General features: G+C 35.6%; 2 protein-coding genes across 3 annotated transcripts in view; one reads left to right on the top strand and one right to left on the bottom strand.

The window, feature by feature from the left end:
- SEC24D (SEC24 homolog D, COPII coat complex component) overlaps positions 1 to 26719 on the top strand; it is a 201869-nt gene that overhangs the window by 12716 nt on the left and 162434 nt on the right. The window lies entirely within an intron of this gene.
- Positions 692 to 18167, bottom strand: MYOZ2 (myozenin 2). Of its 2 annotated transcripts, XM_072334491.1 has the most exons (6): positions 18019 to 18167; positions 17363 to 17466; positions 11727 to 11896; positions 9499 to 9628; positions 7705 to 7888; positions 693 to 1114 (listed from the first exon to the last, which is right to left on the bottom strand). In XM_072334491.1, exons 2-6 carry the CDS (start codon positions 17436 to 17438, stop codon positions 883 to 885), a joined length of 792 nt encoding a protein of 263 aa, XP_072190592.1. In that variant the 5' UTR covers positions 17439 to 17466; positions 18019 to 18167; the 3' UTR covers positions 693 to 882. The 2 variants fall into 2 exon arrangements, with proteins under 2 accessions (XP_072190593.1, XP_072190592.1); XM_072334492.1 differs by lacking the exon at positions 17363 to 17466 and having other exon boundaries at positions 692 to 1114; positions 18019 to 18157.

Raw genomic sequence — 26719 nt, 5'->3', positions numbered from 1 at the left:
CCTATGAAGTTATGGATATAATAGAAGTCTAAAAATTGTGTTTCTAAGATGTCAGAGCTTGCCAGCATATCAAGTACAAGAAAACTCAGGTGATTTTAAGTCCCCAGATATATTATGGCTGTGGGGGGAAGGGTATATGGCTTTTCTTTCTATTGACAAAAGCACTTACGGAAACATAGCTCTCAGTGATGCTATTCTGGTATGTTTGACACAACCAGTTTTTTAGTTGCAATCAGAACTAACGTTCTGAACTCATCCAGGAAATGCCTTTGTACTTTTTCACCCTTACATAGTTTTGTCATAGTCAAATACACTGCATTTTCTGTAAACAAATCCTTATGACAAAGACATTGATGTCCATAATTAAAGTTGAGTTAGAGGAGGAAAGAAGAAAATGGCTTAACTTGCTGTCATCAAAGTAATGATGAAACTCTTAACTTTGTCTCAAGCAGGTTTGAGAAAAGTGGTTGGTTTCTCCATGCTCATCTTGAGCAGGTGATACTAAAGGTTTTTGGAGCGTATTATCATGGTATTACTTATTCTACCAGAATCAGCACACCTATCAAATCAAATTCCATGTTAGCAGTTTTTGTTGATGCACCTGTTCTGAATTGATGAAGATTTTAGAAAAAATTTATTTTTCACTGAAGTAAAAGAATATATAAGTATAAACACAAACTATCTCAGCCAGTACTTGCCAAATTCCTTTATTTATGTTGTGTCAACAGATGAAAAATAGATTCCAGAAAAGAAATAACACATCAGACATTATGTGCCAGCTGCCAAGGAAAGGTTTTCTCAGTAGCCTTTAGTAACATTTGGACCAAAAATACATGAATGTGCAGCTTTCCAAATTTTGTACAATATAGAGTGCAGCTTCTCTCACAGGTCCTCTGTTTCTGGAACATCGTTGGAATCTGAAGGTTGAATGAACACTACTGGAATATTCTCAGATGTCCATCCTTTAGGAGTCCTATTGAAGGATCTTCTGGTAGCAAGAGGATTTGCAAGAATCATGAATCTTGGATCATTTAGCATCAGTAGATTATAATCTGGTACCTTGAATTTAACCAGTTTTGATGCTCTCTCAAAACCACCAAAGGGAGTGGCAACTCTGTAGAATTTAGAGAAATAAAATTAAAGTGTTATTTAAAAATTGCCTGTTTTTAAAGAATTGAAGTTATTTTAATGACAAAAATTACATTGTAAAGACTTTGGGAAAAGAATGCTATTTTTTTCTGGCAAATCATCCCTAAGATCTTCCTGCCGGTAAAGCCTTTTTCCGAGTCATCAGTACAAAAGTGGACAGAAAAATATGTTGCAAGAAAACCTCTTCACTGGTGAGTCACAGTTACTAAACTTACTTCCTTGGCGACAGATCAATCTGCCTGAAAACCGTAGTTCAACATATTCTCACTAGTGGGTAACTAGTTTAGGAAGATCTCACCCCATTTTCTCATCTTCCCAGCTGCTTGTTCTTCCCACTACACTGTATTTTGGCACCATATTGTATCAGTGTGTATGTGGGATATGCGATGAATTTTGGGTCACTTATGTCATCTGCATTACAAAAAAATTAATAATAATAAAAAGCACTGCAAAACAAATCAAGAAAGCAGCAAACCAAAACCAGTGCTTCAAAAGGAGGACCTGAAAATCCAAGTTTTGCAATCTGCTTTTTAATCATTGTGGCACAACAATTGTAACAATGCGAGCGAGGAGGCAGTGAAGTGTAACATCAAGCAGAAAGGGGCAGCCAAAGACAACAGCCTTTGGAAAGGAGAAGAGTGGGTGAGGACTTCTTATCTCAGCTTTGTTGCTGAAGAAAATGTTTATGTAACTAAGCCTTGAAACTCTGGCTGAAATTGGCCCCTAATCTGCAGCCAGTATTTTTTTCATGTTATTTGTATGTAAATGTTCCCTTAGATGATAAGCCTGAGAAACTAAAAGATAAGAAATTCTAAGCAGGAACTTACTGTTACATGCATTTGAAAATATTTTAAAACAGAAGTAATTCCAAATACTTCCCATGATTCTTTTCTATTTGCCAGTTTCTAGGATGAAAATAAAAATAGGAGAGCGGTGAGGAGGGGTGGAGAGGGAGACATGTTTCTCTTTTTCCAGAACCCTTTGTATAAGCAAATGTGACCAAGCAGACGTGCTTGTTTTTATCAGCCATACAACTTAGCCAGGATATTGTCTGGCCAATGATTTTGAAGTTGCACATTGACACTCGATATCTGTAAAATACATATACAGTAGTATGTGACAGTTTTTTGGTTTTGCTTTTTTTTATGGTGAAATTTCTTTAGCCCTGGTAGGTTTTGTGTATTTGATGCCAGATCTGCTGGTATGTATTTCCAGTGGCTCCAGGTGATAGTATAAACCCAGAGCAACAGAAACTAAAGAAAGATAAATTGAAATTCTGACTAGGGTTTCCGACAAGGTAGCAATGGATAAAACATCACCTAGGGGCAATTAAGTGCTCAAAAATAAAGAGATTAATACATTAAAAAATAAAAATCTGACCTAAAAGAAATATTAATGCCCAGGCACTGCGCAGATGATTCACTGAATACAAGCAGGCTTTGGCAAAAGGGATAGTGTTAAATCCTAAGGTCAGTCAGGCAAGATATAAAAAAAAAATCATGAAAGTTCTGGGCATGCATACTTAGGAAGGGAAGAAGGCTGCTTTGGATTAAACTCTTTCCCAGATGAAGATTTTGTGGCAGCAGCCACTCTAGGCATTAAACTCTCTTGAGGTCAAAGGGAATTCTTTTCACACAGTGCCTGTGGTATCAATCTTCTCCTGTCTTCTAGGTCACAGTGCCAAATTGGATACTGCATGATACTGATTAAAAATAATTGCTTGATAATTGGCACAGAGTGAATGTGGTGATCTACATCTTACAGGATAATAAAGATTGTTTTAATTGCTGCACTAATTAAGATACTCATTCTCACAGTGCTGTAATATTTAATCCTCATCAATATATAAATAAAAGGAGCAATCAAGATGAATAGAAGAGTAATAGCTGTATAAAATCCAAAACTATTCTATAGTGTAATACTTCCTATTTTTAGTATTTTGTTCTTTTAAGTAGAACATATTCCTATAGGTAACAGAAACAGAAGAGTGTTCTATAGTAATTCAAATGGCTTTTCTGGGGAAAAACATATTAGTTCCTATGTGAAGTCTGACCACAGAGGATTATGCATTCTTGCGTGTTTGGCAGAAGCACATGACAGTCAGCACAAAGGATAGTGTGGTAATTGGCTAATAGATGTAGATTTTCCTTTACAGCAGTGGTAGATTTCTTGTGAGCAATAACTTGTCTGACAACATGGTGTTATAATGACCTGTGTTGTAAGCTCTGATTCATTGTATAGAAACCTAGAACTCGTATGTAAAAATTCCAGGAGTCATTGCTCATAACAGGGGCAGAAATCCTGGTTCAGAGCCATAGGAAGTGGAACCAGGAAGCTTAAGAGACTGTTTAATAACCACTTTGCGTGTTCCTGAAAAGCTGATGCATTATTTAATATCATCAGGCATAACCAGATTTTCATCTGTTTTGTTAGGGGCTCTTGTTTTGGTCTTTGTCTTACTGTATATTTTACTGTCTCAAAATAGGAGATTACTTGCAGATGATTATTCAGGAAAGTTTGTGGTAACTGCATTAGCAGCTTCAATTACATCATGTTGAAAAATGTGGGTTTTGCAAATAAAAATGGGACTATTAATCTCAGAACATTTTGCTTATTCTGTTAATCCTATGTGAAAAGGAGATGTAAGAGCAGAAAACATGATCCTACAAAATGCTCAGACCTTCACGGTTAAGTTACTGCAAGAGCTAATGCCAGTTTGGCAGGGGTATTTAGGTGCTAAGGAACTGGCTAAACATTTAGTCTTCACTAATCTCTTACATTAGTTAGAGTTAGGCAGCCAAAATTCCTTTGAGGATCTGCTTCTTGGCTTTTTTACAATATAGTTCAGAATCCATTAATCAATAAAAGCAGAGCCCAGTCCAGATGGACTGGATTCCTTTAGTGTTTTTGGAACAGTAGTCTTTGGGAATTAAGAAGGCTGAGCAATAATTTGTCTGGTAGGACAGACAGAACCAGTCAGACTTGCTTGCCTTATGTGAGCAAGATGTAATGCTTTGTGTGTCACACGTAATCCAAACTTTGATATTTTATTCAGTTTCAGGAAGGCATATGCAATAAAGGTACTAAATTAACTGATATTACAAACTCATCAGCATATGTTAATTTCCCTGAAGGAACCTCCAAGAAGAATCAGATGACATGGCTCTGTTCTGAAGCATTTCTCTGTGAGCACAGATTCCTTTTCATCCAGGGGGAGAAAGGGTGGCCTTGTCTGAAGAGTCTTCTTACAGCGATACTATAACCCAGTTTCTCTGATTGTACGTTCTGTCTAGTGCTAGCTGCAGTTCAACCATTATTGGCTGTCTCACAGAAAGCCCTGCATCAGAAGGCAAATGTGCTTGTTGTTTGTTCCACTGCCTCTTCCTTCATTGACCTGCCAGCATTACAAGATCCCTGCAGTGTAAAATGCCTGCTAGATTCCAACTAATGCTACTGTGAATTCCTTAGTTTTGATTCTGCTGTGGTTAAAGTCAGTAATAAAAAATGGCACTGCTATGTGGTCCAGTGCTACCAGTTCATTGCTGGTAGTGAAAAACCAACAAACTAAAAAACCTGAATGCTGGTGAACTCTGAGTATACTTTTAACCCTTGTTTGTGTGGGGCTATTCTGTCACATCAGATGTCCCTCACCATTAGAAATCATGTTGCTGGTTTATCCTGGAATATGGAAAGCTGAAAGGAACCTGAATATGGCCAGTGAAATCCAAGTGCCATGTTGACGGATACCACTGCACAAACTTGGGTAGAATCTCAGGCCTGTTTCTTTGGGAATTCTGTGCATCACACATACTGTTAACCACACCCTGTCCTGACTAATGATGACTGTACTAGTGTTTTGCTGGAGAACAGGCATAGTGGTACTTTGTTGAATGATGAATCATGATAGAAAGCCTTCATTGATGCCCCCACACTTCAAATGTTTAAAACACTGTCATTTGCTTTCTCCCCAAGACTGAAATTAAAGACATCAAGGATGCTGTGACCTAGATTAGATAACTTAGTAGTATCTAGAAACAAAAGACTGATAAAGTTTTCCTTCTGCAAATGTTCAGATCTATTTAATTACATTGGCAGCTGCATCTATCTTAACTGAAGCTCATCTATGATTCTTCAGTTAATACAGTTTTGCCCCAAATTCCACGCCTGAGAACAAACATGATGTACAACTGCCGCTGGATGGTTAGAGTACACTATGGCACTTTCACTCAAAACACATTGCTAGTACTGTTGAATTGCTGTGTCATGTGACAGTATGTGTCTGAAAAAAGCTTTTTTTGCAATATATGTCTCTTTAAGAATGAACCTAACTGCTCATATGTGGTATTCTAGAGGTGATAAAGTCCTCTGTTGAATTACAAATGCTGTCCAGAAATATAAAATTGATTGCATTAGAAAGACTGTGGTTCTTTGTCTAGATGTCAAGCCATGCAATTGTAAGCAAAGAGGTTTAGGGCCTTTTTGCTGCTCCTAGATCTGTTTCTTTCATTTACGGAAAGTAATAAGTACAGAGAGTACTTTAAAAGATCTGGGAACTCAGGTTCAGACAGTAGTTTCTCAACTTCCATGTAAACTGCTTTATTGTTCAGCTAGAGAAAAAAAGATTGTTTATTCCCTCTGGCTCAACTCTGTTTTATTTTCAGTATTCTGGCAGAGGTCACATTTAGCCTTCTCTGTAATACTTGTGGTTAATTAGCTGGGCAGTTGCAGGTCGGATGCATGCTTTCAACCCCACTATCAGGCACTCCACTCTATCCATTTTTAGAAGAGTAGACATTAAACTCATGGCTCTGAGATCCTCCCCAGTAGTCTAGTATCTTGAATTTCAATTTTGAAAAGTCTTTATTTCTTTTGGAACTTGTCCTTCTTGCTCAAAAGCATATACCAGAGGGTACTGGATGTATCAGTTTTTCTGGATTCTTTTTCTGGATTGTTGTTATTTACATTGAGGAAAACTGTGTTTTTGTTAAAGTATCATGGATTATATCTCTATGTCTTGCATTTTGAATCTGTCAGATAGTTTCACAATCTAGATCTATATGTATCTGGCAAGTTTTAGTGTTTTTTTATGGCAGTTGAAGGGTGAATAAGGAGGAAATCTGAGCAGTTACTGTTATATAGAGGATAACTAACAGATTATGGGACCACAAAGCAGCTAGAAATTCACAAATAAGCCATCAGATACTGACTCAGCTCACTGAGATATCCCTATTAATGCACCCCGTGCCTTGTCTGATGCTGTCTTTCAACAGTGATGACTTGTGTGATGGACTTCAAATCTCTCTTGTGTGAGGGAGCACTAATTCTTTCCCTATTTCTATGTATATGTATCTTTGGCTATGTTTTTTTTTTCCTTTCAGTTGCAATGACCGTAGTGTACAAACTGTGCTGCTACTGTTCCAATGTTGGCAGCTGTGGTATATCTCTCTGATTTGTATTCTTGTTTTGCTTACTGACAAAAGTGTATTACATGCTTATGATATGTATTATATTGTATTGGGATATAAAAATTAGTGTGGTGTCTGCAGTGCCAATTTTGATGTATTGCAGTTCTTGCTCCATGCACTCATAGTTGAGGCCCATCTATGGTACAAATCGAAGTGATGTTTGGGGTATTTTTCACTAACTATATAACTGTGAACTTTTTAAGTACGTTTTAAGTAGGTTGCCAGTAAATAACTGTCCATGGCTTTGAGAAATAACAATAATGTGAATGGAATGAATGATAGCAATGAATGATGAGTTTTAAGACTTTCAAAATATCTCCAAACCATTATTGTTAATAATTGTCAAGAAGCTCTACCAAAAAGCCTCATCATACAAGCTCCTATATAAGAAACTTTATTCTCAGACCTCCTCCTATTTCTAATGTATTTTGAAGTCTGCTTGTAATGCATGTGCTAATTTATTACCAAATGTTTTCAAAGATACTTAAAAGAAAAATGTGATAAAATATGCAGGCTGTGAGCTGTTTTGTCTGTGGCACTGCTAAGAGGGGTAGAGTTCACTGTGCTACCATTGCCTACAAAACCAGCCAGCGCAGTGTGAGCTGTAAAATAAATAAATAAATAAAATTAAAGAAATAAAAAGTAAAAATAAAAGCGATTTGCCTTATATAGCTTACAAGTCAAGTGTTACTGAGAGTTTCCCTGATGGGGCTTATGAGGTCATTATACCATACCTGCCAAAGTCAACAGAAACACTGGAAAAAGTTTGAAGTGTTACTATATCCTGTAGTATTTTTTTATGTCTCTCTTTGTTTCCTTTTCTCTTTCTCTAGTTCTTTCTATCTTTCTTTCTTTTATTCAGTATTTTCAACAATTAATCTTCCATTGTTTGTTCTATAATTATTGTTGTGCCCACACTACAGAGACTTGTTACTTCTTAAAGCTCTTGTTTGCTACTTGTAATCTGTGTAAATTTCGGGGGATATACTCGTAAGTACAGGTGGTGTGTATTTTTACAGCTCCTGGAAACATTTTGTTTCATAGTAATTCTTTTTCTCCACTATAAAATTCAGTGCTCACTCAGAATTACCTGTTAAAGCTCCTGTAATCTGGCAGTTCTGGCTTTGCTTCAGGTTTGAAAAGTTTAGGATATAAGGCTTCCAGCAGCTCTGGATCATCCCTAATGGCTTCTATCCAAGGAGACTGATAATACTTTGGCACAGAAGTGGTGTTGAACTTTTCAGGAGGAATTTCTTTTAGTGGTCCAGAATATCCTGTAAAGAGATCATGGCAAAACCAGTATAACAGTATATTGCCTTTTTGATTCTTTATAATCATCCTATGAAAATAGAAAGTGATATTCCCATCAGTTAAGGTTAGATAAAATGAACTACTGAAACAAATGGGTTGACCAAAGCCACACAACAGCAGATAAGTCACTGAGTGCATTTGGAAAATTTCAGATAACTGCTCTGAAGTATTCTACTCTCCTTTTTTAACTTAACTCTCCTCATTTAACTTAGCCTTATTTAAAATTATTCATGAAGTCGTAAGAGTCTGTTTGATTATAAGAGTGTATCAATGCAGATCTTGGCCTGAATTAACAAACAGATTTTTCTCTGCATAAACATCTGAGGGTCAGGCTCTGATCAGAGTTTTAATAAGCAAGTAAAATCCATATTCAGTGTGATTTCTTCTACAAGCAAGTACATCATGTCAAGAGCAAATATAGAAGGAGGGAAAACAGACCTGAAAGTACAGTTTGAAGAATTAAAATCATCAAGGGATTATCCTAATATATGAGTTACGGTATTTATATGAAAAACAAAGGAAATCTATTTTCCCTTTTATCCTTATTCTGCATGTAGCTCTACAAAGTAATGCTATTTTCTCTAACAAACATAAAAAAAAAAAAGAAACAAAACCAAACAAGCAAAAAAGACCTACCCTGTTGTTTAATAACTATTTATTTCACCAGAACTAAAGCAAATTGTTTTTACCATTCTCAAATGTGAAGATTTCTACCATCTCATAGCAATGGCAAAGACCTCTATTTGAACTGTATTTGTCCCGTGTATGCACAGAGTCTTAGCATTCTCTAACAGAGTAGCATTGACCTAGTTTACATAGACTGGAAAAGGTCTGCACAAAACATGCATTGAGTAATTCCAAACAAAGAATGAATTTGTAAAAAAAAACAACAGTGTGCTCATGGATAATTCATAAACAGGAAGAAAGGATATATCACTGGATAAATTAATCACAACAAATTAGCCTTCTCTAGTCTTAGAGAATGCAAAATAAGGCCTTCCGTCAGCTCTCTGCTTTTAATAAAGAAAACAGTGCCTTCACAGTTAAGGACTTAAATAAATCAGAACTTTGTTTGTAGCTGGGGCAAATTTCTCTTTAAGTTACTTCTATATAAAAGAGTCCAGCAAAACTTGCGATTACTTCATATTTACATTTATGGGTAATTAAACTACAATAGATGATTTTCAGATTGGTGAGCATTGCATTGCGGTTTAGAAACTAGGGCGATATAAATGCCATGTATTAGTCTAATTTAACAGCTGAGGAGGTTTCTCAATATTTATGGGATCAGTAAATATATGAGCAGTTTCACCAGATCATAATGCATGTTTTAGTTGAAGGGAAAGTAGTACAAAAGGCATATAAAATCTTTAAAAATGAACAGAAGCAACTAAACTGCTCTGCTTTAAATTTCCATGGGAAATTCTGATTAGTTATCTTAACTGAATTTATGAATTTCTAACAGCAATTCCATTATTAAATTATGGTTAATGGTGTTGTTTCATAAAGAGCTCTGTCAGCTGCTGTGTAATGAACACTAAATATAATTCATATCTACATGTTAATGTATTACCTGGGGCAATGTTGTCAGGATGTGGTGGGCTCCGGGGATCAGGTGTATTAGGGGGCGTCATTGGAGCATGCTGGGGAATTCCTTCAACACTGAGACCATCCATTTTAACACTGTGTATGGGCTCTCCACGCTGCATTCAATTAGAAATAAACATCATTGATAGCAAAAGCAAAAAAAAAAAAAAAAAAAGAAAAGAAAAAGAAAAAGAAGAGTTCATCCATGATTCTCTTTTGAGGGATGCCCAGGTCTGAGACCCAGGGCATGCTATCCAGAGGAATACCGTCCTGCTTTTAGGTACCATTTTTGCTGGACAGTATTCCTCTGGGCTTTCTAGTTGTTATCCAGAAGATTAAACAATTTCTCAACTCTCTTGCAATGGCTATGTAAGCAAAATTGTATAGTCTATCAATCTATCAGTGTTAAGAGTGGCATTACAGCACAATTTTAAATGTATGTATTTCAAGTGTGTGCAAGCTTCATATGAAGAACTGAGAGTTTGAGGAGCTAGATCAATAAGAGGACTAATTACCATCTAACTGAGTTGTCTAACCTTTTCCTAAGTTAAGATCTATTTAATTACTGATGCGCAGTCTAAGAAGAGAGTTCATCCCTTCTGTTGCTCACAGTAGTCACAACAATATCTGCCTGTACCTGTGGGTCGTGTGGTTCACAGCGGACAGTGAGTTCTGTTACTTTGACAGGAGGCTGATGGATGACTAAGTGCTAGGAGTTGTGATGTGAAAGACAAGGCTCCTCAATACTTGAATATTCAATAAATCCTTTATGGTTTGAGCCATTAGTGTTTCAAAGCACTGATTCTTCAAAGTTTCTTTTCCTATCTCAGTTGAAAATCCACTGCATTTGTTGAATTGATTTTGTTTGGGATTTTCTTTTCCTGTATTTATAATAGAAATAGCAACTTCACTGTAGGTCACTTTCTGAAGATTAATGATATGGCGTTATTTTCCACTCTGCTGTTGGGTCATCAGTTCTAAGGAAACATCTAAAGGCTTAATCATTGTTGCATAAATATAGAATTGGAGTTTCATAAGAAGTCAGTATCTTATTTTAGCTATGACGCATAAGCTAAAAGTAATTTAAATATATACAGTTTTAGAGTAACAATTTCTTTAAGTAGGAAAGCAAATACTCAATACTTGTTTTAACTCAAAACAAACAAAAAATAAAATAAAAATAAAAATCAAGGAAGTCTGTTTTGGAGCCATCCAGGGGTATGTTAGAAAGATTAACTTTGGCAGCCAAAATCATCTGATGAAGAAGACAATGTCTAAATAGGCACTTAAGGGAGAGGAACAAAAACCAAAGAGGAATAATTTCTTCCATTGTCATAATGTCACACTGACTGTACATCATGCGTGGTTTGTGTGTTTTTGTGAGAAATACTGCAGAAGATTGAGAGAGATCCTCAAAATTTGCATAAGAATAGTAAATTGCAAACTTTCTGCTCCCAAAGCCTCCTTACGAGATGCACTTATACAAAAAAGTTTCCTTAAGAGTCAAAAACATGCACTTGTTTTATTTTTTCTGATTAATCTACAAGTACAATGTGTTTTTTTGTTAATACAGTTGAACACAGTTGAGTGATCAATGGTACTTTACTATTTGGTTCATAAATTAGTCATCTCCTGTTTGTACCAATTCAATCTTTAGGCTTTGTCATATCAGTACGTTACATATAGTCACTGTTTTTATTTCCCTAAGCGGAGTTTTTGATAAAAGAAAACTTCAGTAAAAGTCTTTCTATGGATTCCGTGGGGTTTGGATACAAATACAATCGTAGCATCACCTTTGCAGGATTTAAAGATTCAAAATCATGATGGAGTTAGAGGGGCTACTTGCATGCTGTATTAGACTGGATGTAGAGTGCTCACACTCAAGTAATTGAACCTTTGCCACGCTGGAGAGCTAAACAAAATGTATGAATGTTTTCTCCTAATTTTCAGGCATTAAACAAGTGGTTTAAGTATTTTGCCAAGGCCACAGATGAGACAAACATCAGATACACTTAATGCCATGAGGATACCCAGGGTACTGCTAATGCTTTAAACCATTTCCTGAGGGATGAGTTCAGAAACAAGCTTTATCCTTTGTCTCCTTGTTCTTCCTAAAGCTACAAATACATCACGCAGAATGTTTGTCACGAGCACGAAAGGAACCCCAGGCTAGTTTCACGGTGTTTTGTTGGGAAGTTTTTACAAAATACTCACATTTCTTGGCTTGTTTGCAACATAATGATAATTTTCATATGTGTATTTATCAGATCTCCGCTGACGTCTCTTGAAGAGTCTTGCACCTCTGTTGCTGAGTGTTGATAGTTCCTCTACCATGATGTCTCTTGGGGTGCTGACCTTTTTTCCAAGGTTTAAGCTGGGTGAGACTGCAATACAGTGAATAAATACATACCTGTATTTTTCTTAAATGCCTGATGTCGCACACCCTACACCTGAAACCCAATAACACATCAGGGCATAATTATCTAATACATGGAGGGAGCTTCATTTGGAGTTAGTGAAACTGATCATTCTTCCAAAATTTTGGAGTAGAGTATAGAACACTGCAACCATGGTTTTCAAAGATGCCAAGCACCCCAAGCTCCACATTTATTTCAGTTGAATGACATTTAGCTGTTCTGAAAGTTGGATCAACATTGTCATGCATGGAGACTTAGGAAAACTGGCTTCTGCTGAAACTAGTAACAAAATACCATCTCACCTCAGCATTCCCAAATCAAACCTTCAGTTGACTTTGTGTTCTGCACTGGATAGATGAGCAGGTAGCTCCTTATAAACATATCTATCGCTTTCTTACTGGATAGATGAGCAGGTAGCTCCTTATAAACACACCTATCAGTTTCTTATAGCTTATATAAATTTTATTTTTAATTATTCTTTAATATAATATTCTACCTCTTATGTGTAAATCCAGGACATTTTGTACTTTTAGAGAAGTTTGTATTAGAATGTCTATATTAAATAACATTTTTTATCATAGTTAAAGAAATCTTCAAAATAAAGTTCAAGATGTTAAAAATGAGAGACAGAACAAAGATTCACAATATCCTAATAAAAAATTATATGTTTAAAATATCTGTATTTTATTCTCTCTAAGAGAAAAGTTACAAGCAAGAATCAAAACTTGACACTATCGGGAACTGAACTATAAAATGCAGTGTTAGTTTATTCACTGTTCTGGAAAAAAAATCTTGTCTTTTATTTACCGGGCTCCTAGCAGATTTGTAAATGAAGATGTCTAAGTAGAAGAAGGGGAAGATCAATCTAGACTATGGAGGGAGAACATGGAACACCCAAAACTTTACTGATCATCTCTGTGGTGATGTTCCGTAAACGGGGATGTTTGTGTCACTGAGGAAACTGATGCTGAGTAGTCACTCTTACTAGGTGTCCTCAATCTGTAGATAAAGCTTGGAACTGACAATACAGTAACTTCAAGACTGTACAAACTATTTTGTATTAATTTATTTCATCTTAGAGCTTAGAAAAATTGAAAAAATGTAACAATAATTGGATCAGATAGTAAAGCAAAAATTTAACAAAATAATTTCCTGTTGACACTTTTATTAATAATTATCATTTTGTTAATTAAAATAATTCTCAGTTACTCTTGAACTTCAGGAAAAAAAAATGGAATGTGTTTCAAGGATTACATTGAGGACATGCATTATATTTATTCAGTTCACTTATTCAAAATCACAGTCAGTTATTTCTTTAATAAGAGCTCCTATTGTTTACATTCTCTTATAAGCTACAGGGTATAAAATTCTGAATTTCATCAGGTATCTTAATGCATTAAAATGAAACCTAATTAGATGTAAGGCACTGTATCTTGCTTCCAGGTTAATCAAACAGGAAGCCCAATCTAAAATTAGCAGTACAAATTAATTATCTGCATAGGTACCTAATGTCAAAGTTAATACTGCATACGCTGGGGGGTGGCAAAAAAAAAAAAAAAAAAAAAAAAAAAAAAAAAAAAAGAGGTTTTTATTTTAATTTTCAGTGTTTCATTTTGAGTACATGGCATATGTAGCATGATTTATATCTCCTAGCAATTATATGATGGAAAAGAAATGTGTAGTGCTGACATTTGGGAAAATACAATTGAGATATGTGCATTAAGCATCTAGCCTAAGCTGTATTAAATAAGTTTTCCATGAAGTAAATCAAACAAGTTTATAGGCCATGGACTGTATCACCACTGATCCACTTTTGTTCTTACTGATTTCAATTGAATGCTTGCAGTAGATTTAACTGGAGCTATTGCACACTAACTCTATCATGCATGCTCTTCTGCTTTATTAATAGTATGCAGAAAGAATCCTAACACACTCCTCTTACTTGTTAGCTAAAAACAGAGAGTTCTTAACATGGAAGAAAATGACTCAGCTTGTCCAACACAGCCATATCAGTGACAGATAATGGTGAGGATTTGGCTCTGTGGTTGAGATAAGTGTACTAGTTACTGGCCTGTAGCCTAAAATTTTGACCCACAAGTCATATTTTGATTTTCTTCCTTTTCAAGGTTACTATAGGGCTATGGGCTGTTGAATGGTTTTATGGTAATAAGAGATGAGAAGTCTACTCCTCAGATCAGCAACATTTTCACATAGAAAAGGTTTTTTTTCATTGTCCAGTAGTATATAAATCCTGAGCCAAATAAATCCTGATCTCTGTCAAAACTACCCTGCATTTGTCTGGGGGCATGGAGGATGTTAACAGTTTTGGACCTTGCTGTTCCTTTATGTATGTACTGTTATTGCAAATGTTTGCTATAGGCTCAAAGGTACTTTGAAGCCCGCAGTTGTGTATTATTGTGTATCTAGGCAGCAACCCAGAAACATAGGTGTGAAGTTCAGTTGAATCCCCTGCCAACTAAAATCTAATCTGCTGTCTGGTTCATGACGTGTCTAGGGATTGTTTCAGTGTCAGTTCAGGAAAGGTGATGAAAAATGAGAAAAGGAGAACATTTAGGGCATGACAAAAAGAGAACATCTCCAAGTGCACCAGTGCAAAAAGCCTCATAAATGGACATTAATGCTGGAAGTTTGTTTCATGGTTTAACCTTAATCTTAGTCCGGTTTCATTTCTTTATTTGTTCCTGCCAAGTTGGCTCTATTCTGCACTTAAAGTCTTAACAAACTTCATTTAAATGTGATTTACATGTTTCCTTCTGCATATTTTTTTCCCTCAATCCCCTTTGGTCTTCAAGTTTACAGTCTTTGTTTGGATTATAAATTTTAATAATGAATATTATATTTGTTATGGTATCAGAAGTAAGAATTTGTAACATCATCGTAAGAGAGCTGTTTAGCTACTGAAGAATGCACTTAAGAAACTGGACAGAATTAGACATGAGGTTTGGGCTTAATTGAATGCTAATCTGAGGAACTCCAAAGATTTCCTTAAATGTACATATGTACACATTCGTATGCCTCTACCAACTAGGTGTAGAAATTTCATGATATGTCCAATTCTGCCAGAGAAAAGAAAAAGTGTTTGAAAGGTCATAATGTTCCTGATGCAGCTGTAGCCCTATGGGCTCTCTTCTGAGACCATAAGAGGGTGTCTTTTACTGCAGCATTTTATGACACATAGAACTTAAGCAGATTACAGTGTCATTTTCTATAGCCCAACAGGAAAATGTGGACTTTCAGTCATTACCAACCCAGCCCAGATTTAAGACACTCATAAAAACTTGAATGACTTTGTATCTTTTCCACAACTGATTCTGCTGTGAATATCATTTACAAGGAGTTTGAGGTTCAGTGTTTGTGTGAAAGCATTGTAATAAAAAGGAGCTAAAATAGAAACGCAGGAGGTATACTTCTGAGTGTCATCCCAAGCCAAAAGGACTTGCACTTCAGAGCCTCCTGTTACTGTTCATCTCTGTCAATGCTGTAGTAACATCTGTGAAACAGTATTTTCTATCCAGATGAAGTTTACTTTTTAGGTCATTTCCAGGTGCAGGACCTTCATTGTAAACAGTGATGCACAGCATAGAAAGACAGCATTTTTATCTTCTAGATCCCAGCCTAAATTTGTTTAATTCACAATTGGGGTGGGGGGAGGGAGAGAGGGAAATAAATTGTCAAAAATTAAAAGAGGAAAATTTATTCCTTTAAAAATCAGATTTATCTCTAATTTTTTGAAGAATAGTTCACATTTGGTCCTAGAGAATTAGTGTACAATTTGTCTTATTATGGCTTTGATTATCCTTCTGTTTCGAAATTGCTTTCACTTAACTTGTATAATTTAAAGTTGTAGACTATTAGCACACACATTTCTTGAAGATTATATGGTTTTTTAAAATATTTATATCTCAGGCATCCAAAGAAGGGAGAGAAGTAGAATACAAAGTTGAGGTGTTTGTATTGTCTTCAATGGCCTTGTATCACAGCATGTCTTTTAAAACAAGTTGCAGGATCTGTTTATATCTACATGTATGAGTCTAACTTGACAACAAAGCTGATAATGCATAAGTAATGAAGGGACAGATTATGTAGGGTGAACACTGGTATCCAACAACTCCAATGGCTGCCAGAACTGCATGGTATATTTATTAGTATCACAATAGACAGTAGCAACGTTTACCATTTGAAATTCATTATTCTAAACAGTTCTTCTGCCCTGAAAAGCTTACTGGCTATTTCAGGAACATATGGTACTTTCAGTACAAAAAAATCTGAGTTGTAATGAAATCCGTAAGGGCAGCCTGGGTTTTAGACTTAAGTGTATGTTCAGTTGGGAATAAAAAGAGGGAAGAGGAATTGAAATTACTGGGGAAAAAAATGTAATTATCAGTATTAGGAGCGGGCACTGCGATATATTGCTTCTTTTTTCTAAATTCTTTAGGTTTCTGGTCCTACTCTTCCTGCAGTCAGATTGGTTAACGAGTGTGTACAGAAAACCTCCCATAACTCTCTGCAGCAAAAGACCACAAGAAAATTTTTTTACTACTGGGGTCCAGTTCTTTATCGTATGTAAGCAGTATGATTTGCAAAAATTGTAAGTATTGACAAAGCTCTCTGTTTTTTCAGTGCCACTTGTGGGGTGCTTATCATTTTAAAAAGAATGATATTTTACATAGATGGTTAAAAAGATTCATGGGAAGGATTAGAAGGATCTTGAAAAGCACCCAGCAAATACCTAGTGAAAACCAAGAAGATCAGTATTCCCAGGTGAGATAATTGCTTCTGAAGGTGTCACACTAGAAGCATAATTTTAATAAGCTCTTTACTCTCTTACTTTCTCATGTCTACATTTTCATCAGTGCAACAACAGAAGAGTAAAATTTCTGCATATGAGATGAATTGATGGCTATGAATTGGGAGAAAATTGCCACATTGATAGCAGATTTTGTTAGTTACAAAGATTAATTGTCAGGAACAGAGCTGTAAACATTTGTTTCAAATTTTTTTATCATTCCTATTAAAAAAAACAACAACACAAAAAAGAGCCAAAAAAAAAAACAAACAAAAAAAAGATACAGGCAGATCAGTGTGTTCTTCAGATGATAGCCATTTAAAATGGAATGAAGTCATGTTATTAACCCCAAATAATGTTCTGAAAGGCTATCCTAGCAGAATGTACATCAGCTGTTAGATTACTTCATTCCTTCACAGCAGTTGTTCATCTGAAAATAGCTTTCAAATGAAAAGAGGCAACTACAAAAGGATTAGTTACCATAGGCAGCATGATACTCCCCCAAGATTATTTATGGCAAAACACTCAGAGACAAAGCTGTAAGAGAGTTAAACTCTGTGATTAAAAATGTTTTAGGGAGGGCTAGAGGACAGTGCATATAGAGTAAGTTGGGTTCAGCGCTATACCATTTCTCTGTATTTCATCCATAATGGCTGATGCTTGTTCTTTCCTCTCTTTGACCATGGCAGAATGTGATAACATTGTGATTTTCTGATATGATTTTTCCTTGCTGAAAAAAAACACACATTTTTACATTGTTGAGCCAGCTTGTGCTATTAAGCCAACTTTAATTTCTGACAGCATGTTTAGAACAGCTGAATAGTGATTTTTTTATTTCTCCTTTAGAAATACAGTGTTTTTAACTAGGCAAAATGCACTGGCAGTTTATGCTTGCAGTTGGATGCTAGAAAGTATTTACCTGGATAGAAAGTGCAAAAGAATGAACTTTGAGTTGGATACATACATTTTGCAGCAAAACTAGTGTCAGAGATTTAGGCCTTTGCATATCTACACAGTACTTTAAAAGATTATTTCATAACTAATATTTTAATTATATCTTGTATTATGTTTTCAAGAATGTCACACTGATATTTCTTAATGTAATAAAGAATTTGAGGAACTAAATCAGATGCTCTGGCATCTTTAAAGAAAGTGCATTTCTGACTAGGTTAAAAAATAAACATCTTTTAAATTGCAGAGCCAAGAGGTTACATACATTTCTTTTATCTACTAGTTTGTATGACAGTCAATGACAAAATATTTCAGGAAACAATACACTTACCGGACTGTTTTGTTGTGCAGAAAAAAAGTGATCTCAACTCTTTAGTTGAAGCTTCAGGAGTTTGTTATAAATGGGGTTGACCTGCCTGGTCCAGGATGGTTTCTACCCTTGTGCTTGGATCTGCATGGTACCTAGTACTGAGACAAACTGGGGGCTGATCCTCTTCAAAGGGATTGGCATCCAGCTGACATCAACTAGTTATATATAGAATCAAACACTCCAGCCACTCATATCTTCCTGGCAAAAGAAGAGAACAGGAAAGATTCAGCTGTACCCACAACAAAGAGAGTTTATATCCCTTTAAGAGCTTATTGGAAAATTTTGTGGAATGCACCCCTCATACTCTTACAGATCATCTCCTCATCACCTCTGAGAGCAATAATCTATGTCTTAAAATCAGGAAGGAGACATTTAAAAATACAGTATTAAATATATGGATGAACAAGACTAGATCAGATGAGAATGGCATGGGCTAATCCTTAGTGAAAGATGAAACCATACTTCAGTAGTGGTTGATGGCTTTAGTCAGTAGCAGATGGCTGATAGACAAAGTCTGTTCTGAAAAAGAAATGAGACTTTTTGTTAGTTTTGTAAGTGGTAGAGAGTAATTTTCAGTATTATAAATGTCTGGGAATCATTTCTCAACAAACACACACCCCCCTAACTGTGATTCAAAATCTTATCATTTTCCTTGTGTGTTAGGAAGAAAAACCTGCAGTAGTTTGAAAGGTAGTCAAATTCAACATTCCAAGATACTGTTGTGCCATCCAGTCAAAGAAACGTGTGGAGCACAAATGTTACATAACAGCAAAAAACTTCGAGCAGAGAGAAATAGTGGCAGAAAGAAAGTTTTCTCCCCTCAACCTTTTTTCTCAGTGCAGATCACTGAATTGTGGGGAGTAATAAGATGAAACAGTTTTTGTATTTCTGATTCAGGTTTGGTTTTGCTCTAGGAAGCTTGGATCCTGATATGACAGGAGAAAGGAATTCTGCATGCAAATTGAATCTGGAGAGTAATAAAATACACCAATATACTGGTTACAACTTTTCAAGCAAGAAGCAGGCTAAGACAGTTACAATGTATGTGCCTGGTAAAATGTTCTGGAAGGCTTTCAACCAAAGATTTATCTTTTTCTTCAAGCTTTCTTCTCCTAGGCTTAGCTTTTCAAAACATCCTGAGATCCTAGAAGTGCATTTTAATCCTCACTATCAGAATCTAACTGCTAATATTAAATGTTAGTTATTGTTTTCAAGGTTTTTGTGCTTGATTCAGCCTCTCATGACAGCAAGCATGATCAAGTCTTGGTTGAGTCTTATCTATTTAACTAAAGAAGCTGCTCTGCACCTGTGTGAGGCTTTCAGTGATTTCTCTTGCAAAGTGAAGGCAAGACCAGTGTACACTTCTAGATACTTCTAGAATAAAAATGAAAATAGGTCCTTCTCCTTTCTCCCATAGAATGACTTAATTTAAAAAGCATATAGTGAACATTTCAGTTCCTGTTATGTATTTGAGAAGGGAAGATAAGTTTTAGAATACAAGCAGGAAGGATAATGAAACTGAAGTGAAGAAAAAAATATGAAGCATGGTGCAACATTCAGTTTTAATTCAATCAGAATGCTGCCTTTTTGTTTCCTGAAAACTTGACTGGTCAAGGCCATGCACAACTTGACCTCATAGTCTTTGCTTTAAACAGGGGATTGAACCCCCAGAGATCTCTTCTAACATAAGTTAGCTACTCTATAATTCATAAAATGTTTTCCCAAGTCTGTCAAGAACTGGACTGAGGTGATAAGGGATACAAAGATGTATGCAGTCACAGAATAGTTATAGAATTTTTACTCCCCATACACACAAGTAATATCGGTGTTGTTTTAACTTCAGTTTTTCTGTAAGTATCTTAAGTGAATAGTATTGTAATGGAAACAGGTTTAAACCTCTTTTATGTCCTTCAAATATAAATGACTGAAACATCAGTTTTCTAAGAAGCAACAAGATAATAACCTGCTGGGAAACTTACAGTAGAAATGTATGAAACCAATTCACTTCTTCTATTTGACAGTAGTTGTCAGCCTGTGATGAAAGGGGTAAGCAGTAGGCATAAATATTTTGACTTTTGTTAGGTTTTTGATAGCATGCCACACTTAAAAGAACAAATGTTCTTGAAACTCCTATGCAACTGATCGGAAACTCATACTCTAGGAGTTAGTGATTCACCACCAAGCTGTCAACTGGGACTGAAAGGCAGCCTGTCAAGGTTCATGCTGCTCAGTGTTCTCATTAATGATATGAATGATGAAGTAAAGAGTCTCAATTAAATGCCACCCTAGGAATATTACAAGCAATCTGCATGAAAGAATTTAAATGTTTGCTTGTCTTGATGAACTAGGAAAGTTTAATGCAATTCTAATGAAATTATGGTGTGGACATTCAAATGATTGGATGTTGAAGTTGTCTTTAAGCTTGAATTTTTTATCTAGGAGGACATAGCAAGTGGTATCCCCAGTGGGATAGTCCAGGGTTTAATAGTAAAAATTACTTGAACAATTTGTGCTTTTGCAATTATGTTCTGGCACATGCAATCAGCTATCTGTTGTTCTTTGAGAGCTGCAAGCTCTTGAGAAATTCCTGATCAAAATCACAGAGAAAAAACTGATGAAATTATTCAAAAACAATAAACTAAGAAATAACATGCAAATTAGTTGCACATAAGAAGGAAAAATCAAGGAATAGCTTAAAACAGCAATGTAGCGGAAGAATTACACTGAATCACAAAGTAGGGTGATACTTTGAACTATGGGATATGTTTAACTATATGTTTATATTCTGTGAACAGTATAGCAGAAGTAAGATAATCTCATTTTATTGGTACAAAAGAGCTGGAACATTTTGGAACATTCCGTTTATTTTTATTTTTTTCACTTTTGTTGGAATTGGTACTGGAATCAGCTTCTACTCTTCAAGTTTTATTTCCAGTTCTTAGCACAGCATTCACATATTTCAGCTACAAATGTATGATTTGATTTTGTATAAGATTTTCACAAGCTTCCACTTATGTGTCAAAATACCTCTTCTGATTTTGTTTGCAACATTTCAGTATCTTGATACTGGAAATAATATAAGAACATCAGATTTCACATTTGGTGGCAATGGGGAAGAAGTGTGGACATAAATACTGAAACGTTTGGAAGTTCATTCTACTTTGTAGTTTGTGAATTAATCCTGCTTATTAGTACATATTTTTTTGCCAAAGTGCTTCTGATTGGAGTGGTAAGAATGTTTTTAGTTGTTGTGCTTATTTTTTTAATGATTTTTTTATTATTATTATTGTTATTTTGTAATTTGTCACTTACTGCATTGTTGGATTTGAACAGTATACTTTATTCTGAAAAAGGTAGCAACAGCAACTTGCAGATAACAGAACAAGTAATCTTACCAATAGATGTTTTTACCTAGAATTTAATTTATTTGGACTGTCTGAAGATTTTGTCATTAATGGATTGAAAAACAAACTTACATCATGGCAGCTGGGAGAAAGAATATTTAACTGTTGTAGTTGGAAATCAAGAATCAATAATGCTAAATGCCATTTTCTTTTACATTGCTTAAAGAAGGGCCATGTTACCAAATTTCAGAAATATTATTCATATATATATATATATGACTAACTGAATATCAATAATGATGAATAAAAGTTAAGAAGGTGAAAGAATTACGGTAGCATTAAAACAAAATCAAACCATGAATTTCAATGAGGGGAAGCATTATTTAGCACATGGCAAACTGATTTGATTTAGTCAGTGTATGAACAAGGTCAACATATACCTATCTTCTTCCATTATGCCATTTTATCTTGATCAAGTAAGCATTTTCCTTCCTTCTCTTTTCCCTCCCCCTTTCCTTCCCCTTCTATCTTCTCCTTTATTTACTTTTTTCCTCTTCCTTCCTCTTTTCCCCGTTCCCAGTGCATTTGTAGTGGGGCCTGAACCAGTGATTGAGCACAGTGGGAAGGCAGGACCAAAGCAGATGAGCTCAAGTGTATGCAGTAAACCTGAGTGACCAGAACTCATTTAAGGTTTGACAGTGGAAGTGAAGGTGGATCACTGGAGATCTCTGTTTACCTGAAGTGTTTCAAAGGCAGCAGGTTTTGGTATTTTTCTTCTTCCTTTGTTTGTGTGTCCGTGGTTGCTGCTATTGGGCTTGTTCTCATTTGCTGCAGCCTAGGAGTGCACTACCCCGATACTATTGCTGTACTTTCCATTGCATTCTGTCTATCACATTATAGCATTACAGCATTAAATAATCTGCCTTTATCTCACCTTCAGGAACAACCTCAGACTTTTTTCTCACAATATTAGTAAGATATAAGTGAATGATAATTGTAGGGAGGTTCCTTATATCTTTGTGACAAAATCTAATACTGAAGACAATACACCTATAGTCCTGCTTTTACTTAAATTCAGAAGCTGAGCTAACCTAAACCTCCCACTTACAATGTAAAAAATCTTACTGTTGTTAAAAGCTTTTATGAAACGGTTCTTGCTAATTGACAGAGTTAGTACAGGGTTTCCTGTCTTCAGTATGGGGGGGGGGGGGGGAATTCTAAACATACATGATACTGAGTTTCACTTAGGGAGAGAAAAACATCATTTTGTGGCTCAAAAACAGGAAGTATTTGCATTTTTTAACCTTAAAAAAATAAATCTTGGTTGGTGGAAATGAGATTATTTCCATCTCCCTTTTTCATTGCTAACTGTTTTATATGTATGTCTTCATAAAAAATTCTTTTGTTTTTTTAGTAAAAACTTCTATTTCGTCCAAAGCAATTCTTCTGTTGAAACAAATCTGTGAAGAGTTTTCAGTCCATTCTATGTCCATATTTTGATATTATTATTTATCAATACGAAATAATTGAATAATTAATAATTACAAATTATTTATGCAATTTCTGTGAACTTTAATTATAGTAATATGTATATAATAGCATAGTTTGCAACTATGCTGGGTTGGTAGTTTTTCTGTGGATTAGTTGAACAGACTGCCAAGAGATAAATACCTCTGAGGTATTGTCATAAACTGTTCAATGGCATAAAATGTACTTGGAAGATTTTTCAAAATATTAATTGAAAAAGATTGCCTTTCTGTTTAAGATCCAAAGTCTGTCATTTTCCTGAGAACTTTGATATTCTCATGGTTATCCTCAAGTTTGTTTAAAGAAAATTGTTTGTTTTGAAGGTTCGACCTCTGGCCCATCACATCTAGAAATAATTCATATAGAAAGATTAAAAAAGCCCCAAACCCTCCTGTTTCAACAGTCTTGTCTATAAAATAAAATGAACAACAGGAAAGAAAAAGGTAAATATTTTCCTTGATCATCAGCTGGCTTAATCATCTGAATTTGGCACTTGCTAAGTACTTCCCCTCATTGAAATGCATAGCTTTGTGGTTATAAGTCATTGGGGACTGTTGTCTGTATTTGGTTCAAGGAAAATAGTCCATAGTGATAGGCATAAGGAACAAGGAACTTTTCTTCAACAGCATTTTCCCCATGCCATAGAACTGTTCTCTATTGAAGATGCGCATATTAGAAATATATGTGCTATGCCACGATGATACAGTAGAGCTTCCTTTCTTCTTGAAGATATGACATTGCTACTACCTTCCACTGAGTGTGGGGCAGTTGCCTCAGCAGCCCCTGGGATGCTGTGTTACTACTGAGATGTTTCCAGTTTATCCTACATGAATAACAGATTTGGGGGGACTTCTCAAGTATCTCTTATACTTATTTCACATTTTCATGCTCTACTTCCAGTCTTTGAGAGTATAAGACAGATTTTTCTTTTGGTTTGTTTTTTATTGGGGGGGGGGGCTTAGGGGGGGGAGAACCACAGAAAGCTGAGCACCTCATTTAATCCCAAGAGATAAGGCCACAAGCACAGGCCTGTGCTGTCAAAGGCATAATAAGAGCCAGCAGCTGTCCAGGAAGCTTTAATTTAGTACATGCGTTTTCTGATGATCACTACTTGAAAACTCATTCATTTCTGTGGGTAGTCTGCTGCACTGCAAAGCTGACATATTGCTTGTGTTGAGTTCTTTTCTTTCATCAAAAGGATGCAAGTCTTCTCACTGCTTACAAGATTACAGTTTGATATAGTGTGTGCTAGTGACACTATGCCTATGTGAGAATCTCTTCAAGGGTGAAGCCTTAACTCTTAGTTGTTTTATAGCAAATGTGTCTTTGGCAGGTTGGTGTTTGTTTAGAAATTAGTCCTTTTCATGCTGCATTTAATTGTAGTTTCCTTTCTCCGTATTCAGTGAATCTACTTCACTGCCTCCCCTATAAAATCCAAATACCTGATGTTTTTATTTTGTGAACTTTTGATACTGGTATTGTACCTTTAAAAGAAAGCAATAATAGTTGAACTGTTTTTTTTTTTTGTTTTTTGTTTTTTTTTTTTTTAACATTTCCATTCTGAGAGAAAAAGGAGTTCAAAGAAAAATCTCTAAAATTACCAGTCTGCCAAGAGAGTAAGCTGCTTCTGTTTGCTGAGGTGTGCCAGATATCAAACTCCGAACTATCTTAGGGTTTGGGGTTTTATTTGAAGGTGAAATTAAAGATGGAATTTCGAGTGTAAAATGTTTTTATAATCATTAAATATATAGCATGTTTTTAAAGTACTTTAAAATGCTGATCCAACTCAAACCTCAAAGTATGCCTGAATTATTCTGAGTTCCATTGGTTTTACTTGACCTACACATCCATGTGATTAATTTTGTGCTTGTTTTCCTAGTATTTCCAGCTATTGTCTGGACAGTCATTTATACTTAATGCGTGCTTTTAACTGCTCTGGGGTAAGGTACATACAACCATTTTTCTGTCATGCACTTTGGTTCATATTCTCTGTGAGTAGAAACTCACTTTTTGAGGAAAGATGGGATTCTTCTCTTTGCAGGAGTTGGAAATCAAAAAGAATAATTTGAAACTTGATATTAAATCCTGATCTCTTAACAGCATTGCTGCTCTGGCACTGCTTTGCTACTCTTCCTCAGACCTGATTTGTATGGGGGAAAAAAAAATGGATATGAAGAATGTACATATAATTCTTTTCTGTCTGTAAAGACAAGCTTGTCAGTTATGCTTAGTGATGCTGGTGGTGCTCATTGTGCAAATATCTTCTCAATACAAGTTTGGAGGCAGTCACTGAAATGCCATCAGTTGCCAAAAATTTGGATGTGGCTTCTCGGTCACTTAAACTACTGTGAATCAGAGGAACCTCCAGAAAAGTTAGTGGAGTGCAGCTCTTATTCATGGGAGGAATTGCTCTGAGTTGGCCATGGCTACTACATGCATAATAGGTGTGCCATTGTGATCAGCAAAGCTAGTGCAGACTCAGGCGCAGAAGTATTGAGACCTAACATTTCTCCAGTATCTCTGGTTAACTTTGAAGGATTCCTCAACCTGTTTTTGACAACACTATCTGAAAACATCTTCAAAAGTTTTTTGTCATTCTCAACTCAATCACCATGCTTATCATGTAACTCTCACTAACTACTATAAAATTTAGTGCTTTGAAGCTAATATATCCTGTCAACAAGTCTTCTGTTAGGAGCAGGGTGAGTTTTTTGTACTTGTTTTGTAGTTCATATGTTTGTTTTTAGGTCAAGACAGTGTGAAACCTTAAAAACAGAGAAAAAAATTCCACCACTTAAATAAAAATCAACCTTAAATTGATAAATACTATATTAACACTGATAAACCTACCAGTAAACACCTGCTTAATTTTCTGCGTGCGTGGATTTTTATGTACATACTGTTCCAAGCAAGCTGAAGTACAAGTTCTGGACTGCTTCAGCAGAAAGGAAGTTCACTGGGCAAAACCAAAGCTTCCAGAGCTAAAAACAAATTTGAGAAGTAAAAAAAGTGTTTGATATTGCATGAGCAATATCAGGCCTGTGTTTATTAGGTGTGGCTTGTATAGCCTTTCATGGTAAAAGTAAGCATAACTACCAACCTGAAAATAAAGGCAGAAAGTGTAAAGGCCAAAAGGCTGGAATTATGGTTCAGTAGGAACACTGTGACGTGCACTCTCAAGAACTGTGTTGGCAGGAAATAGTTGAACAGAGAAGGGAGGGGAAAAAAAAATACAACAATCAGGTGGCCAAATATTTTCTAAGGAAGAAGTTGGCAGGAAAACACTTGTATTTTGTGCTTCTTTTTTTCCACCCTAAAGAAAGAGAACAGTTATCAACATTTTGTTTTGCTTCAAAAACAAGCAGTTTGGCTGGCAGCCATAGGTAGCCCTGCTGTGACAAAACATTTCTGCAGCTGATACTAATACTTTATGGTTACCATCAGTCAAGAAACACTCTGTGGAAGGTTAACACAGAAACTGTTTTATTTCTTGTGTGCTTCAGTTATTTTAAACACTTTTTTCCTGAAACAAAAGTATAAAGCAATCATGTTTCCCATAACATATAAAATAAACAAGTGAAAATAGATGATACAGATAAAAGAAAAAAGCAAAAGATAAAGAAAATACAAAACAACAGCTAGAAATTTAGTTATATGAAATGTCTTCAGTCTTAAATCTAAATTTTTCTGTTCTTATGTGCAATTTTCTAAAACTAGGTGTTCAATATTGTTTCACTTTATTTCTCCAATACTTGGTCCCCTGTCCAGTTCATCATCTTGCCTTGGATTTA

The sequence above is a fragment of the Excalfactoria chinensis genome, chromosome 4 (assembly GCF_039878825.1).
Source record: "Excalfactoria chinensis isolate bCotChi1 chromosome 4, bCotChi1.hap2, whole genome shotgun sequence".
Taxonomy (NCBI): Eukaryota; Metazoa; Chordata; class Aves; order Galliformes; family Phasianidae; genus Excalfactoria; species Excalfactoria chinensis.
This window is presented reverse-complemented; position numbering and strand designations above follow the sequence as displayed.